At 41.1% G+C, this 15,397-nt stretch overlaps 2 protein-coding genes across 3 annotated transcripts; both read right to left on the reverse strand.

The window, feature by feature from the left end:
- Positions 1-3,494: 3,494 nt before the first annotated feature.
- Positions 3,495-8,270, reverse strand: LOC115743051 (probable methyltransferase PMT15). Its single transcript, XM_030677636.2, has 6 exons — positions 7,379-8,270; positions 5,959-6,169; positions 5,415-5,712; positions 4,637-5,035; positions 4,072-4,149; positions 3,495-3,969 (listed from the first exon to the last, which is right to left on the reverse strand). The coding sequence occupies exons 1-6, from the start codon at positions 8,051-8,053 to the stop codon at positions 3,741-3,743; spliced, it is 1,890 nt and encodes a 629-aa protein (XP_030533496.2). The 5' UTR covers positions 8,054-8,270; the 3' UTR covers positions 3,495-3,740.
- A 3,155-nt stretch (positions 8,271-11,425) lies between these two features.
- LOC115743192 (peroxisomal membrane protein 11C) lies at positions 11,426-14,914 on the reverse strand. 2 transcript variants are annotated; one of them, XM_030677890.2, is made up of 8 exons: positions 14,762-14,914; positions 13,469-13,676; positions 13,083-13,157; positions 12,896-12,970; positions 12,726-12,806; positions 12,552-12,626; positions 12,251-12,424; positions 11,426-11,785 (listed from the first exon to the last, which is right to left on the reverse strand). In XM_030677890.2, the coding sequence occupies exons 2-8, from the start codon at positions 13,658-13,660 to the stop codon at positions 11,750-11,752; spliced, it is 708 nt and encodes a 235-aa protein (XP_030533750.1). In that variant the 5' UTR covers positions 13,661-13,676; positions 14,762-14,914; the 3' UTR covers positions 11,426-11,749. The 2 variants fall into 2 exon arrangements, with proteins under 2 accessions (XP_030533750.1, XP_030533751.1); XM_030677891.2 differs by lacking the exon at positions 14,762-14,914 and adding an exon at positions 14,579-14,718.
- Positions 14,915-15,397: the final 483 nt, after the last annotated feature.

Here is a 15,397-nt window from a genome sequence, read left to right on the forward strand (position 1 = left end):
CCTCTGGTTATGTCGTTTGGGGAAGTGGAGAGAGAACAGAGATGAGCTCCATAAGTGGGCCTTCCACACGCTCCATCGGCCCAAAATATCGATATTGGGCTTACACGAAGAAGGCCCAACCTGGTAGAACTAGGACTTGTCGGGCTCAACGAGAAAATTGATATGCGGTCTTACCCGCTATTCGTTAAGTTTTTAGTTTTTTTTTTTTTTATCTCACCAATGTTTCGGTTTTTTTTTTTTTGTTTTATCTATTCCATCTCCAACTCTCCTCTCTCTTTCGACCAAAAAAAAAATCTCCTCTCTTTGACTTTTGCTCACCTCTTTGCGGAGCGCGGGAATCATACCGCACACCCGTGCTACTAGCGTCTCTATCTTTCAATCTTTTTATCGCCAGAGCTGCATTATCTATTGGCACCGATGTTTCGATTGAGTTAGCAATTTTTAAATGTCTCGCTTATCACCTCATTAAATTATTACGAACCTTAATCAGCATGTTCGCCCATGTTATTCAGATTAAGTTAAGAAATGATTTTGTGTTATCAACTTTTATTCGAATTAGTTGCCGAAAAGTTTTTTTTTTTTTTCTAAATGACCAACTTCTCTCATTGTTTACAAACTTCATTTGCCCTTCTTACCAACACTTTAGATTAATTAACTACTATTTATGAGATCAACCTTTATTTAACTGAGTTACTAACTTTTCATCAATTAAATTACGCTAGTTTTAGGTTACTAGCTCTCATTTGAGACTGACCTTTATTTGTTTTTCAGTTCACATGTTTCTGTCGCCACTTCCTTTTGTCTTACTAACTTTTAGAATTTACCCACTGTTTTTTTAAAATACCAACATCAATTAGCACGTTTAACAACTTTTCTTTGATCGAGCTATTAACTAGTTTTATATAAATGACTCTTATTTGAATTACTTATCTAAATTATTATTTTTTCAATTACCAACTTCTCTAACAAGATTAAAAAAAAGAGGTTCTCTTACAATTTACTAACTTTTGTTTACGTTTCTTATCAGTGACTTAGGTTTAACAATTATTATATGCTAATACTAACTTTATCTCTAACAAAATAACTTTTCTATCTAATAAAATAGCTGGTAATTTTAAAAAAAAAATCAATGAACTTTGATACCTAAATCAAATGAGATTGGGAACTTAGAAATAGTTGATAACTTAATCAAATATTCTTTGATTGATCTATCTCATCGATATCGTTGTAGCCTGTTTTCTTTTCTTGTCATAGACGATTTTCTAGCTATGGAATAACTCTTTTGCTATTTAAGGTATAAATTGTGCAACAATCCTGGATCGATTATTGAAGGTTGTTTCCATTTGTCAATTTCCGGTTTCCTTAATAGTGAATTGTGAGAGATTCTTAATCTTTTTTGTTTATATATTTACACCAATACAGCAGTTTCTACTAGAAAATGGATAGTATGAGATATAAAAATATCCGACTCTACTATCGCTATTCACGAAACAGCGAATAGGATGAAACAAAATTCTTCGATTTCATGTCGCATCTTACTCTTTTTCATATCCTGATTCGAAATATAGACCATCAAACATAGCGTAAAAGGATCTGGTAAATTTAAGGTGTTGCCTAGGAATACAAGTAAAAGTTCGTAGTCGATAAAGATTGGCAAATTCAAAAAATACATGTCGGTAAGTAACTCGGGAGTTTGGTTAAAACCTCACCGTGGCAGAATCCTAGTGGCAGGAGTACTTTTGCAGCCCCTTTCGCGAAGCTACCTCAACCTCGAGTAGCTTCGAGATGCTGTAGCTTTTAAACTTTTTTAATATTATTTTATTTGGACAAAATTCCATGCACAAAAATCAGCACATTAACTTTATATTAATGAAATCATAATATTGAAACCAATATTAATAATGATCATAATTCCTTTATTTAGATCAAATTTTGATTATGATCTTTTTTTTCTAGAAGGAAAGTCATAGCAACTTTTGTGGAAATTTGAAATAATAACTGATAGCATTACTATGTTAACTCTATAATAATAATAAGAAAAATACAAACATATTAATACCAATATTGTTGTCGTTGTCGTGGTACATTGCAAAAGTTACGACAATACAGACGTAATTATTGGTAATCTCCACCACAATGTGCCAAGCGATCTCGCAGCATCATTTGCCAAGCGAGTTAAGCATCCGAACCCACAACAAAGCATCATTCAAAGACGTGCCGTCAAATGCACGTTCTTCAATGCAGCACGGCACAGTCATGGCCGCAACACAACATCGACTGTATCAAACAAGAGTGCACACAGTAACACTTCTAAAAATAAATTTTCGCTTACGCAATATTACATTTTTACTCTTGAAGCAAATTTCTACTTCATAAATTATTTTTGAGTCAATTCCATAAATTAAAAAAAAGTTACTTCTCTTTCAAAAGTAAAAATCTCTCAATATCGATATTTCCCTCACTCCGACCTCTTTTCATTTTCAAAGCCTCTCTCTCCCAACCACGTCTCCGTTGTCGTAGCTCTTCGCCACCCGTCGCCGACCGCCAGCCACCTCCGACCGCCGCAACTCCGGGACGACCGCCTGCCCACCGCCGCCTAGCCACGGCCCACAACCACCAATCGACGCTCATCGCCACGGCGGACCGCCGATCGCCGCCCACCTACCGTCGCCGTCCACCGCCATCCATTGCCGCTCGTCGTTGCTAGTCGCCCATCACCGGCCCCCGCCGACCACCGCCCGCCGCAGAGTCATCATCTCCGGCCACCGAAGTAAAAATTATTTTTTAAAGAAATTTTAAAAAAATAAAATGAAATCGAAAATTTTTCGGCCGCCGATAACAATTTTTCGTAAAAGATTTTGTGTTAATAATGTCGTAGAAATAGAAATTTTTAACCATTATCAAACGAATTTCTCTAATTAGAAATCAACTTCTGCTTTTGAGGAGAGGTAGAAAAATCAACTTCCGAACTGCAGTTAATTTTTGAAACAAAAGTGTTGCCATGCGCACCCTAAAGTGGTAATTTAATTGTAGAAAATTTAGTGAATCGCGGTAATTTTAATTAATGATAGAGCTCTAAATGTAAAAGGTTACTAATCAACTTCTGGAGCCCTAATACACTGGCGAGGGTGTTCTCATAAAATCATACTTTTGGCTCAAGCTCTTACGGTTGTAGGTGCGATTCGTACATGCGAAGGGTCGGTAAATTATGCATATAGAAGTTAGCAAATTAGCACAAAATTGCTAATTTACAAAATTATAGAAAAGCTCTAATTTCGCGGTAAGTGTTGGAAAAGTTACTAATAATTTATACGAAAAAAGCCACCGATCATTCTTACCACGATTATTTATACTTCCCAACACTTGTTAAAATTCATTAATCCCGAAGAAGAAAATCCACATCTTTAGACACGGAACATAAATAGCAGTCAATTGACACATTCTTTTGATTCAACGAACGCCATTTCACTTCATTTGTATACTCCAAAGAGTAAAAAAAGCTGTCGTATCTCTTTGCAAATGTTTAATTTTTCCAGGACCCTTAGCATCTTACAACCTTGAACACCATGAAAATTGCCGAAAGGCGCGGCACAAAGACGATAAAAATCAATCACTGTCGAGATTATTCACAATGAAGGAGAAAAAAAAAATGCCGGAAATTTATCGGCGAAAAAGAATTAAAATTTGGACAGGCCAAGAGATGGGGAACTCCTGTCGAAGGGAGTCTCTATGTATTTCCTTTACTGGTCTGAGCCGGGAGCTGGTGATGTCCAATACTGCTTAACTGCGAAGAGTATTTTCTCTCGTTCAAGCGGACCATTCTCATGGTTCGTTATCCTGCTATCATATTGCATTCCGTCGAGCGCCTTCTTGATCTTCACCAAGACGTCCACGTCGTCGCGGAAGATAATTCCCCCTTCGGGCCGCAAGATCCTATCCATTTCCAACAAGATGTCTTCCATCTCGCATCTGTCACGGTAGGACCAAATCAAAATCCATGTAAATAATATCGAAACACCCTTGTGCTGTCGATGCTCGTAACAAAACCAAAAAAAATAAAAATCACTGTACCTGTCTTTGTAGAGGGTAAAGACCGAATCGGCGTGAATGAGGTCGTAAGTCCTCGGATAAGTCGACATGGCCTCGCACCTATTACCATAGGAATGCGAGAAATCAATGGGTTTTTTCGAGCAAAATGACTAGTAGAACAAAGTAATACCAGCATGCTAAAATGACTAGTAGAACAATAAATGTATGCCGCATCGCCTAGTATATCGATTTAATAAACCATTCTCGATACGCCTGTCGTTGTTCGACGGTAAGGATCAATAATTGTGAACCAAAAGAGGTAAGGAAGTGGGTGTTGTCTGATGTGAAGACAAGAAGAAATGGGCAGAGGAGTGATTTTCGGATCCTACTCAAGAGCAAGGCCCTCCAAAGAAACTATTCCTTCTTGCTTTTGAAAACTCTATGCAAGCAGTACCAATTCAGAATTGATGGGCAGTTGATAAATGGAGATTCTCACAACAACCAGAAAGGTTGGAATGAGATCACTCCTCCGGGAGGAAGTAAAAATGTCCCTTTCAATGTTAGTTGAAAGGTAGTTTTCAATAAGGACAAATGGAGACATACATACCAGCTCTGATACGTCCCGATCAACCCGCGCTCGTATATGACTCCGAGAGTGTTCACGTGAGCCTCCACGGGGACGACGTTCATGACCCACAGCGGATCATCGACCAGAGCGGCTGCGAAGCCTCCCAGGTAAGAGTTCATGTCGAGCAAGTTGCGGTACCGACCGGGCTCGGCCAACTGATTGTCTAGAGATTTGTAATGTGAAACCCTTGCTTTCCATACAGCAATGTTCTCCATAAACATCTCCCCCGTGATTCCTCCCACACTGCCGCTGCTGATCCTGGGGGGCACCGAGATTAGCCTCTTGGGCCATCTCGCTAGCTCGCCTCCTGCCACTGCCTTAATGTTGTTGTCCGCCACATCAGGCAGTGGGGTCAAACAAGCTTCCATTTTTGTGTACCTGCAAAGATCAAAGTACAAAATTTTCATGTCTTTCTACATATTCTCAGTGGCATAATTAACCGAGAATGCAACAAAAGCAAAATGGCAAAAGCGTCATGGAATTGGGCTTTTGATTGCTCACTATATAAGGAGATCCTATGGAAGAAAATGGCAAAAGCAAAGGACAATTTGCTTTGGAGACTCGAAATAACAATAGTAGCTACACAAGAAAGTTCCAGATTTAAGCAAATAACAGCTGTTGTACTGAGAAAAAGGAGAAATTTTGGATTAAGATGGGACCAGAACTTGTGAAGGATTTGATTTAGTGATTTTGTGCAGCATTGGAAAGTTTGTGAACGAAGATTAATAGAACTCTTCAATTTGGGAAACCGCATTACCAGGCCATATCCGGATCTTGTGACCGGCAGAAACTTGGGAACTTGAACACCTTCCGGTTGATTTTGCAGTGAACATGGTTGGTTGGCTTTCGCCATATTGCAATGTCTTCTTTCTGCTTCAACTTTTTCCAGCACAAGCGACGGGCTAAAGTCTCGATCGAAGCCTGTTCTGCCTTAAGATCTTCGGTTGTTCGCTCCCATCCTTTCCAATGCCTTTCCCAGTTTATCGGCGGGCCAGATAGGATCCAGTACCCGCCAGGACGCAGGACCCGGTCAATCTCGATCAAGTACAGTCCATCTGCTCATCCATAAACAAACTTGTTATTATAGATAATCATGTAGTAACGATTTTAGAAAGACAAAAACTAGTTGAATACATAACAAATACACTAGGCCAGGTCTATCATAATTTAATTGGTATCAACATAGAACAAGATTATCAACAATATTTTCCCAGGATTATCGGCATTAGCAACCGGTTAATGAGAGGATTAGTGAATTGGAAAGCTTCCCCATTTTTCTTTTGTATGCCACTGGAACTTACTGTGTTGGCTCCAAGGTATGAGGCAGCGAGAGCAATGAGCCATGTCGAAAGCTCTCGACGGGTAAGGAATCCTGATGGAGGCGAGGACCCCGATCAGCGCGGGGACGCCGCGCTCAAGAGCAAACTGGACCTGAGCTTCATGGGTGTCCCTTGGCGCAAACGACATCGCCAGGATATTCCGCGACAATAAGTGAGCGCCCCAGCTTGCCACCTGCAGAATTCTCATTAAAGCTTCCATATCAAAACCCCGGACAATCCCACACAATCTCAAAAACCTCAAAAAGAGCACCCAAATAAAAGTGTGTACTCAGTGTGGTGCATAAAACAATCCAAATAGTCATCTGGTTCATTTTGACAGGCATAAAAACCGTAGCTGTTCCCCAATCGAGGATTTTTCTACGGTCCCGTGATTATACGACTCGGGTCTGATTTAAAAGTTGTTCACTGCATCTACTGTCGCCAGAATACTGACCATACTTAGAAGCGAAGTTTGCTACAGAAGGTCAGATACGATAGACCCTGATGTTGATATTGTGATGAAGTTTTTTACTGGATGTAAGCTTGTCTTCTAAGCAAGTAAAGGAGAAACGGCGGACAATTAAAGCAACACATGGTAACCAACACATGGCTCTGTTTTGCCTACTTTACCATCATCAAAGCACTTAAACTACGATTTTCAATGAACCTTTGCATGCCGAAACGGTTCGACTTTCCCTTGCAAATTACTCATTTTTTTGTAAGGGCGCATTTTTCCATGGAAGGAGAAAGAAAGAGATTCCTGTCAGCATTCATCTCCTACCAGGCCAAGGTCTAGGTTTCCTGGATTTAGATACAGTATCATCTGGCTTTAAATACCTTTTTTCAGAAACGGCACTGCATTTATGAAGGACGAACACAAGGATAATCCATCCCGTAGTTATTCTTTGGGAAATCCTTCCCACGAGGAAACCCAATTTTCATTACCTCTTCCTGCGTTTTTTGGTCACCAACCCAGATAAATAATGACCTTTCAATACTCTCTCTCTCTCTCTCTCATCCTCCATAGTTACTCCATTCTACAACATTTCTAGTCCTCTTACCATAAAGATATTAATCGTGTTTTGACAAACCCACCAATAACCATTTACTCCAAATGAATCTGCAACACCCTCCCCCCCCAATGGAAGAAAAGCTGAGCAAAACGCACTCGCAGGAAAAAAAAAAACCAAGAAAGCAGAGCACTGCGTCCGCACTCCGCAGACACTACCATGCAACGAAAGAATCTCAATCAAACCACGGATTCATGAACTAAGGACTGAACTGACAGAGTCAAGTCAGGAATGCCATATCACAGTTCTTGAACCAATCCCCACAAAAGATCGGGATCGCTCCACTAACGCAATGGAAAAATGGAAGCTTTGCTTGAAAAAAGAAAACTCACCCCACAACCAGTGTCGAGAGCGGTTCTTATAGACCCGTCTCTGAGATCAATCATCTTCCCAATGTCTTCGATGTACTTATCAGCGCCGTTGGGAAACATGGTCCCGCCGCCAGGAAACAAGAACCTGTCGCCTTTGGACTTGACCCAGTTCTGGTTCTTCTTCTCCACCGTCAGCTCCCTGTGCGGCACGTTCGCGAACCACGCCGTCCCGCGGCTCTCCGGCCACCGGAAAGGCCTCCGGTACCCGTGCGGCGCCGGCACTCGGCACCGGAGCCGCTCGCTGCCCCCCTCTGGGCAGTGCCGCTCCCGGTACACGAGCATCTCCCGGTCGAACCTCAGCGACCGCGCTACGTCCTCGCAGGGGGTGTACTCGCTGAAGTTGGCGCTACACGGCGGGAAGCGGGGCCCGCGCGCCGCCCCGAAATCCGCCGAGTGGTGGGCGGAGAAGTCCAGCGGAGGAGCGGGATCGGCGGAGGCGGCGGCGGAGATTGGAGTTGTGCATGGGAAGATCGTGGCCGGAGAGGCGGGGGGGAAGTCGCCGGGGCGGCGCCAGAGGGCGGCGAGGTAGGAGAGGGTGCAGAGGAAGGAGGTGGCGACGAGGTAGAAGAGGGTGGACTTGTTGGCCTTGGTGGCGAAATAAGTCAGAGGGTTTGGGCAAGAGCTAGTCTTGGCCATTGTTGCCAAATTGGGAACGTATAAGGATAGGAAGAAGAAAAAGACCTGAGCGAGGAGGAAGAAGAAGAAGAAGAAGAACTGGATTTGGCGGACTCGCGATGCTCTGTTTTGAGAGAGACAGGGGGGGACGTATGAACGTTTCAAGAATCTTACGTGGAGGTTTAGAGAGAGAGAGAGAGAGAGAGTTGGGATAAATTAGGCGCGTAAGACTCCGGCTCGGCTCGTGAGTGCAGTGAAGACGGAGCCAGTTATATTTTGCAATATTCAGTATTTTTCTTCTTCTTTTCTGTTCTTATTTTTTTTAATTTTTGGGTAAATTGAATGATGGGGCGAGCGGAATTAATACTTATTTGGAAACAGTACAGGCGTCCGGATTTCGTGCCTCTTTTCTTGATTCTTACTTGCTTTGAGAACTGGCTCCGGTTTTATCATCCTCCTAATTTTTTTTTTAATCGTCACATGACCAGGTGATGGTGATCAGATCGATGAGAAAAAAGAAACCGATGATTTATAAAGCTTGAACATATTACGATTTTATCAATTCAATCTTAAATTTTTTAACATTTGTCTCAATTCAATCAATCCGATCAATTTCGGCTAGAAATTCTTGACGTTGCGCTGACCTAGATAATTATTAATAATATTTTAATATTCTTTGAATTTATTTGTTTTAAATTTTTTAATAATTTGGACGGGATAATGCAAGCCATGATACATGCAATGTTGCTAGAAATCATCTTGAATAAGCTTGGTCGTATGCAAAAGATGCTCGCGATTTTTTTGTACCATGGATTCCTTTTTGAGAAAATTATCAAAAAAGTCATAAACCTTTTTGCATATTTACCAATTCAGTCATGAACTTTTTTAAGTTTATCGATTCAATCCTAAACATTTTCATTTTTTGCCAATTCAGTTATATTGGCCCTTAATCGCCGACGTAGATATCGGTCGTCCTTCGTGGTACCGCCATCGCCGATGTGGATAATTTTCATTAATGTTTTCTTATTTTTTTGAATATTTTCATTTATTTCTTATTTCTATTTTTTTCCTTTCTTTTTTGCCCTCGCCTAATGTTGGAGGGAAAAAAGAAAGGAAAACAGGAAATAAGCTAAGGGTGCATTTGTTTCGCCAAAAGCGATTTGAAATTTGATTACTTATATCGTTTAGAAAAATTAGTTAACGAAAAATATTTTCATCATCATAACAATCTATGTTTAACTATTTTCGTAGGCGATCAAAAAACTTTTATTTATTTATTTTGTAAGAGATATAAATGATTATTTTTTAAAAAAATAAATTTTAAATTATTCATTTTCTTTTTTATCCTCTTAACTTTTATTCAAGGAGGGAATGATCCGAACAGTTAAGTAGGATTCCAGGGATAGACAGTAGGACTGCTGTGACCTCCCAATAATATGTGAACGGTGAACCTATCATCAGCAAATGACCTTTTGTCCCCAAATGATTACAAGACTTTAATGAAAATGTGTCTTTTATTCCTGTAGGGTTGGGTCTTTTCCATGGTTAAGGAACGCAGCCATGCAAAGCGAAAGTGTGAAGATCCAAGCGACACCTGGTACAGCAAGACGCTGTAGCCAATGAAGCATGGGGCCACTTCCCAATGCACTGAAAGACCCCAAAAGACTTTCAGTTCAGACTCGCAGATTCTCGATTCTGCAGAGAAAGATGAATACTAAATTAATTTACAAGCAAGTGGGCCAGTGACAAATGAATATCCGGCGTCCTCTTTTTATTTTCGTTTTCCCTTAACTAGTGTCAACTGTCGACGTCCTTTGATCATGTTCACTACCGGAGAGGATTATGTTGGAGGGTGTTTTCTTTCTTCAATGCGCAATACAGCAAACCAAGGCAGAATAACGTGCCACAGTGATCCTAGTGTAATGATCACATTTTGGATTTGTAAGATCATTGAACTTACACGAACTAGGGGTGTCAATAGTTCGGTTCGATTCGATTTTTTTAAAAAACCAAACCGAACCGGATCAATACGGTAATTAACCGAATCGAACCGAATTGTTATTCAAATCGAATATAAACCGAATAAAAATAATAAATTCGGTTCGGTATGGTACGGTTTGGTTCGGATTTTCGATTTTCCCTCTTCTTTTTATAGTTGCATTGAATTAAACCGACAACGACCTGGACGAGAAAAACACCTTGCCCATTCTGGACCCTTCAATTCCTATCCTCTCCTCCCCTCCCGCGTCTTCTTCCTCATCCTCTCCACCTGAGAAAAACCCTCGAAATCTAAGAGTCTTCGATGGCCACCACAATCACCTCCTCACTAAGTCAAAGTCAGCTCATGCGGACGGCCACTCCCGGGCTGCTCCCTCCTCAACGCCCTAACCATCCTCTCCCAGTTGCCGTGAGCCCTAGCCATGGCTCTAGGGACGCGATTGAGAGGCGGAATCTAGACGGGTGCTGCTGAGAAACAATGGCGATCGGGTCCGAATTCGAGCGGTCCATCCGTCAATGGCGGAGAGTTTGGATCTGGAAGCGAGTTAGGAACAGCATAAAAGCGAAGTCTAAAATTTTAAAGACAAAAGGGTTTAGCACAGAGAGGAGACAGAGATGAGAGAGAAAATTAAATGTTAGAGTGAGAAGAAAAAATCTCGGGAGAAATGCTATTGTTCGGTTAACCGAACCAAACTGAAGCAAAATAAAACGAACCGAAAAAGAAAATCAGTTATTTTCCATTATCCGAACCAAAAATATATGAAATTTTGGTTCGGTTTCATTTTCGGTTTCGGTTCAGTTCTGTTTTTCGGTTTGATTCCGACACCCCTAACACGAACACGCACCCCCAAAATTGCACGTTTTGACGGACCCAATCACATGCATGTTTGAAGGAGGTGGGGAGAACATGCACAAGAAGAAATCGCATGCATGGTCACCCATCACGCCGTACAAACGGATGAGAACTAACCACCCATGTTCAGAAGCAGCGGATCGTGCAGACAAGAAGTCATGGAGCATGGAAAGCGACTCTTCAAGCATGGATTCGGTTCCCTTAATAAGAATTCACACCTACGGTTAGACAAATACTGCCGTAATACTACAGGAGAGGATAAAAGTGCAGCGACTAAAAGCAATCTTGATTACTAACTTGACTTACTTCATTAGATTAATCCACTCACATATCCAAAACACGATCTCCCCATGAAAATCCACATGCTCCTACATATCCGTTGCGTTGTGATTAGGTTCGTTTGCCATATAATATGCACGATGAGCTTATCTAATATTTTATTTTCTTCTCAAACAAGCCAGAGATTTATTCAGAGATCATCGCTTCTGTCAAGTGCTTCAAACTAACCAAAAGCGAGAGAAATCTCAAGCACCATCCAGACCTGCATCGAGTCAAGCTAACTGCTTATACCTCCTAAAACAGGTTGAACAAAGACGTGTTCAAGCAACTATTGTATGATGTCATATAGAAACTGACAACGACAACTGAACAACACCAAAGACAACAGCAAGGCATATTATTTGTCATGGAGATCGACGGATGACTTTCTAAAGCATAGATGCACAAATAATGGGGCGAGTTTCAACATCACCCTAAGAGACAGCAAGCTGGAGCATAAACCATACACTACTGCAGATTCAAGCACAGGCCTTCGACAGTTATCGAAGTGATACAGAGGCTGTATGATCAGAATAAGCTTTCTCTCCTCAGGATGCCTTCGACTTGGGTGGTGAAGGAAGTAACTGCATGAGAGCAACAGAGTATTCATGATAATATGAATGTTTCCATAATTAATTACCAACAGATGCATGAAGAATCAATATCTAAAGAGTTGTCAAAACATGCATTAAGAATTACTTCCAAATACGACGCATGTGAAATGCTAAATCTGCATGCAACTAAAGAAGTCTAAGCGGCATCACAATTAACACAATACTCATTATACGGTCATCAGAAAAAAAAGAAAAGAAAGACTTTATTTTCAGAATGTTCAGTCATCAGAAAAAACTTGTTCAAGAAGACCACCGGCGCTACAACTTATGTTATTATTTGGCTGACAACATCAACAACGTCTTTGTTATGAAAATTCTTTATCAATGCCTCAAGAATGGTGCATTTAGCTGATAATATGTTCTATTTTGTTACTGCACTAATGACACCATGTTCAGGTGAAGTCCAAGAAGAGAGTAGATAGGAAGATCAACTACCTGATAGCATGAGATAAGAGAGCTAATAAAACCCAAGGCTCCTGTCACACGGGGAGTAACTTTCTTGGGGGCCAACTGAAGCAGGCCTACCGCAACAACGATGTCCATGGACGCCTTAATCAGGGCCAGAGACCTCTCATTGGATTTTTTAAGCTTAGCTCGATACTGCTCATTCTGTGCCAGGAAAGTATAAGGGGAAAACATACCACACCACAGAAACAGAACACTGACAGTGTAAGGCAATGTGTGGTGACAGATGGACGAACACTGGAACAACTAGAAAAGAGCATTGACACCATACTTGATACTTGTCACCATCTTTTAGGTTCTTCTCCAACTTCTTCATTGATGCGGACAATCTCCCTATCTCCCCGAGCTGATTCAAGAATCACCATAAGATTGTACGAAAATCATTTTACATGTTTCATTTCGGATAACTTAAAACAAGCTAACATCATAAGGGAATGCCACAGACCTCAACCAAGGTAGTGCATGTTGAGGCACCCATCCAACAGAAGAGTGATATCCGCCCAAGTAGATCAGCGCGTTCTTTGTCCTGCACCATACAAAAGATCAAGGTCCTTTAGTTCTAACATCTAACGCAACCACATATATACATGACACAGAAAATAGCAACCTTAATACCTTGTAGATGCCAGTTCTACCAAGCCATACGAATTGATCAAGGAACAAGAACGTCGCTAATAACGCATTTTTGGACTGCAAACGAAAAAAAGTTCATGAAAAACCATATGAACAAAAGAGAATCAGTCCATTATCTGTAGAAAAAGGAGGGATCTCAGAGAATGCCCTATCAGCCATTTAATTGTACCTTCCCAAGCAATACAAGAGAAAGAGGTGTCCCTTCAGGAACAGGACTGATAAGACCGTGCAGATCATTGACAAACTGCATAGAAAAGCGAAATGAATCAGCAACGAATCTGAGTTAGAATAGGAAGTCCAATATCTTTCATTTTTGGGCCAAAATCACCATCTCACGGAATTGAGAAAAAAACATTACAAATAAATGCAATGTTTTGAAAGGGGTAGATACATCCAGACATTTAAAGGAAAATAAGTCAACAACCAGTCAGATAGTCTTTTAGAAATAGAAAGCGAAAGAGCTAAACCCACAAGTATATCAGATAAAAGAGTTGCAATTATCTGAGCATTGTTGAGAATATGTAAGAGAAAGTATATTAGGAACAGTAACCTAACCTTGAAAAGACGAAATACTTTTCGTGCCAAGCTGGTCGTTTTGTCAACATTCTGGGCTGTACCAGGCTCTCCATCACTCAAGAATTTTGAACCATATTGAATGGCCCTGCATATCTTGTCCCTGGCCTCAGCCTTATTCAGATACAGAACTGCAAAGGCAAGTTCCGCTCTAGCTACATCTAAAGAACTCATCCTCAACCTAATCAAACTGCAAAAAGTAAAGATGGTCCTTATTATTTGAGAATCAGAAAAGACTGACAATATGTGTGTGGTCAACCGTGCATACAATCGCAGTCAAAAACATCTGCAGAAATCAACACCAACATAGCTTAGCAAATGAATGGCTCCTTGAAGAAGACAATCAAGGATTTGAACATTAATATGGAGTATGGACCAACAAAAATGCATCCGTTTGCCCAGAACCATATTCACGCGGCATGAATGACAAAAAAGTCTTGGTTTCTCATTTGACAAAGAAGCAAGGCACAGGAAACCACCAGAAATCTAGGAGACAGATAGCAAGACCAAACAATACTCCGCGGAATTCAGCCTCGACCCAGAATGCAAAACTAAGCCTTCCAAAACCAGTACAAAAACCCAGAGTCTAACCAAACGAGATGGCAATCCCTCAATCAATACAACATTTTCCCATCATTCCTCCCCACCCACACCCCCAAACCGCAACATCGCGTGCACGTGCGGCACTCCAACGTGTCAAAATTCGAAATTACAAGCTAGGGACGAGCTTTCTCTATCTAAGACACTAGAGAATGTAGCATTTTCTGCAAAACTAAATCCACATATTGCTTACATGAGAGCACTGAACAATTACGTCAAATTAGAATCGTGTACTGCAACGTGCCTCAGTTCAATTTCGAGCACTCGCCACCCTAGCTAAGATATCACACTTAACATAGCTTAATCTATCCGCAGCACCATTTATCACACATTCGTCCCCCAAAATTTCACCTCAACACCAGCTGAACCAATTCAGATCGAAAGTAGGGAGACAAGCCCAAAAACACACCAGATGAATTCAGAAAACCTAACGAGTCGAACGAGAGTCGGAGAAAAGGAAGCAACATAGTGGAATCATCACTGATCATATACTTAACACGAGATGAGCTCGTCACAAATCCATATACAGCTCGATTCGAAGAGCAAAGTCGCGGAGAATCGTAAAAATACCGCGATTCACGCGAAATCCGAGCTAGGAACGAAGTGAAAATGACGACGGATTGAACAAAAGGAATCAAACACAACGTCCGACGACGGAATCTTTCTGGCGCATACCTCTCAATCAGAGACGGGGACGACCAATTGAAGACGTTCTTCGCGGAGAGTTCTCTTGCAACTTTTCCCTTCGTAGATATTTGTGATATTTATATTTACTTTTTACAAAATAGCAGGAGATGAGGGTGACGATCTGTACCGAGGCGAGTGCCAGCTGACGTGTCCTCGAAATTCACAATTTTTGCTTATTTTGAGCATTTCCCTTTTTTTTTTCTTTTGGTCTTTTTCCTCTCTCTCTCTCTCTCCCCCTAAAAATAGGGAAGAGGAGAGAGAGTTGAGTGCGATGGAGACTGCGAGTGCTCCACGTCAGCGCCTCTCCGTTTCGTTATTGCCTAATCATATATGATAAAGGCCGCCCGTTTGGCTCTGCACTCCATTGTGGACTTTTTAGGACACATTACGTAATTTTCCCTTGGCCGTCACAATTTATTCAATTGAACCAACAAAATAAATGGACACATTATTAATAATTTGTGCGAATTAGCGTGGCCAAACATCAAATATGGATAATGATTGAAATCATGAATTTTTTTAATGTCTGAACATGTGTCATTGGATAAGTTAGGGATGCCGGAACCATCACTACATTTCTTCATATCTAATCTGGTCTTGTCTGATAGCCGACCCTACATAGGG

Source organism: Rhodamnia argentea, chromosome 3 (assembly GCF_020921035.1).
Source record: "Rhodamnia argentea isolate NSW1041297 chromosome 3, ASM2092103v1, whole genome shotgun sequence".
NCBI lineage: Eukaryota > Viridiplantae > Streptophyta > Magnoliopsida > Myrtales > Myrtaceae > Rhodamnia > Rhodamnia argentea.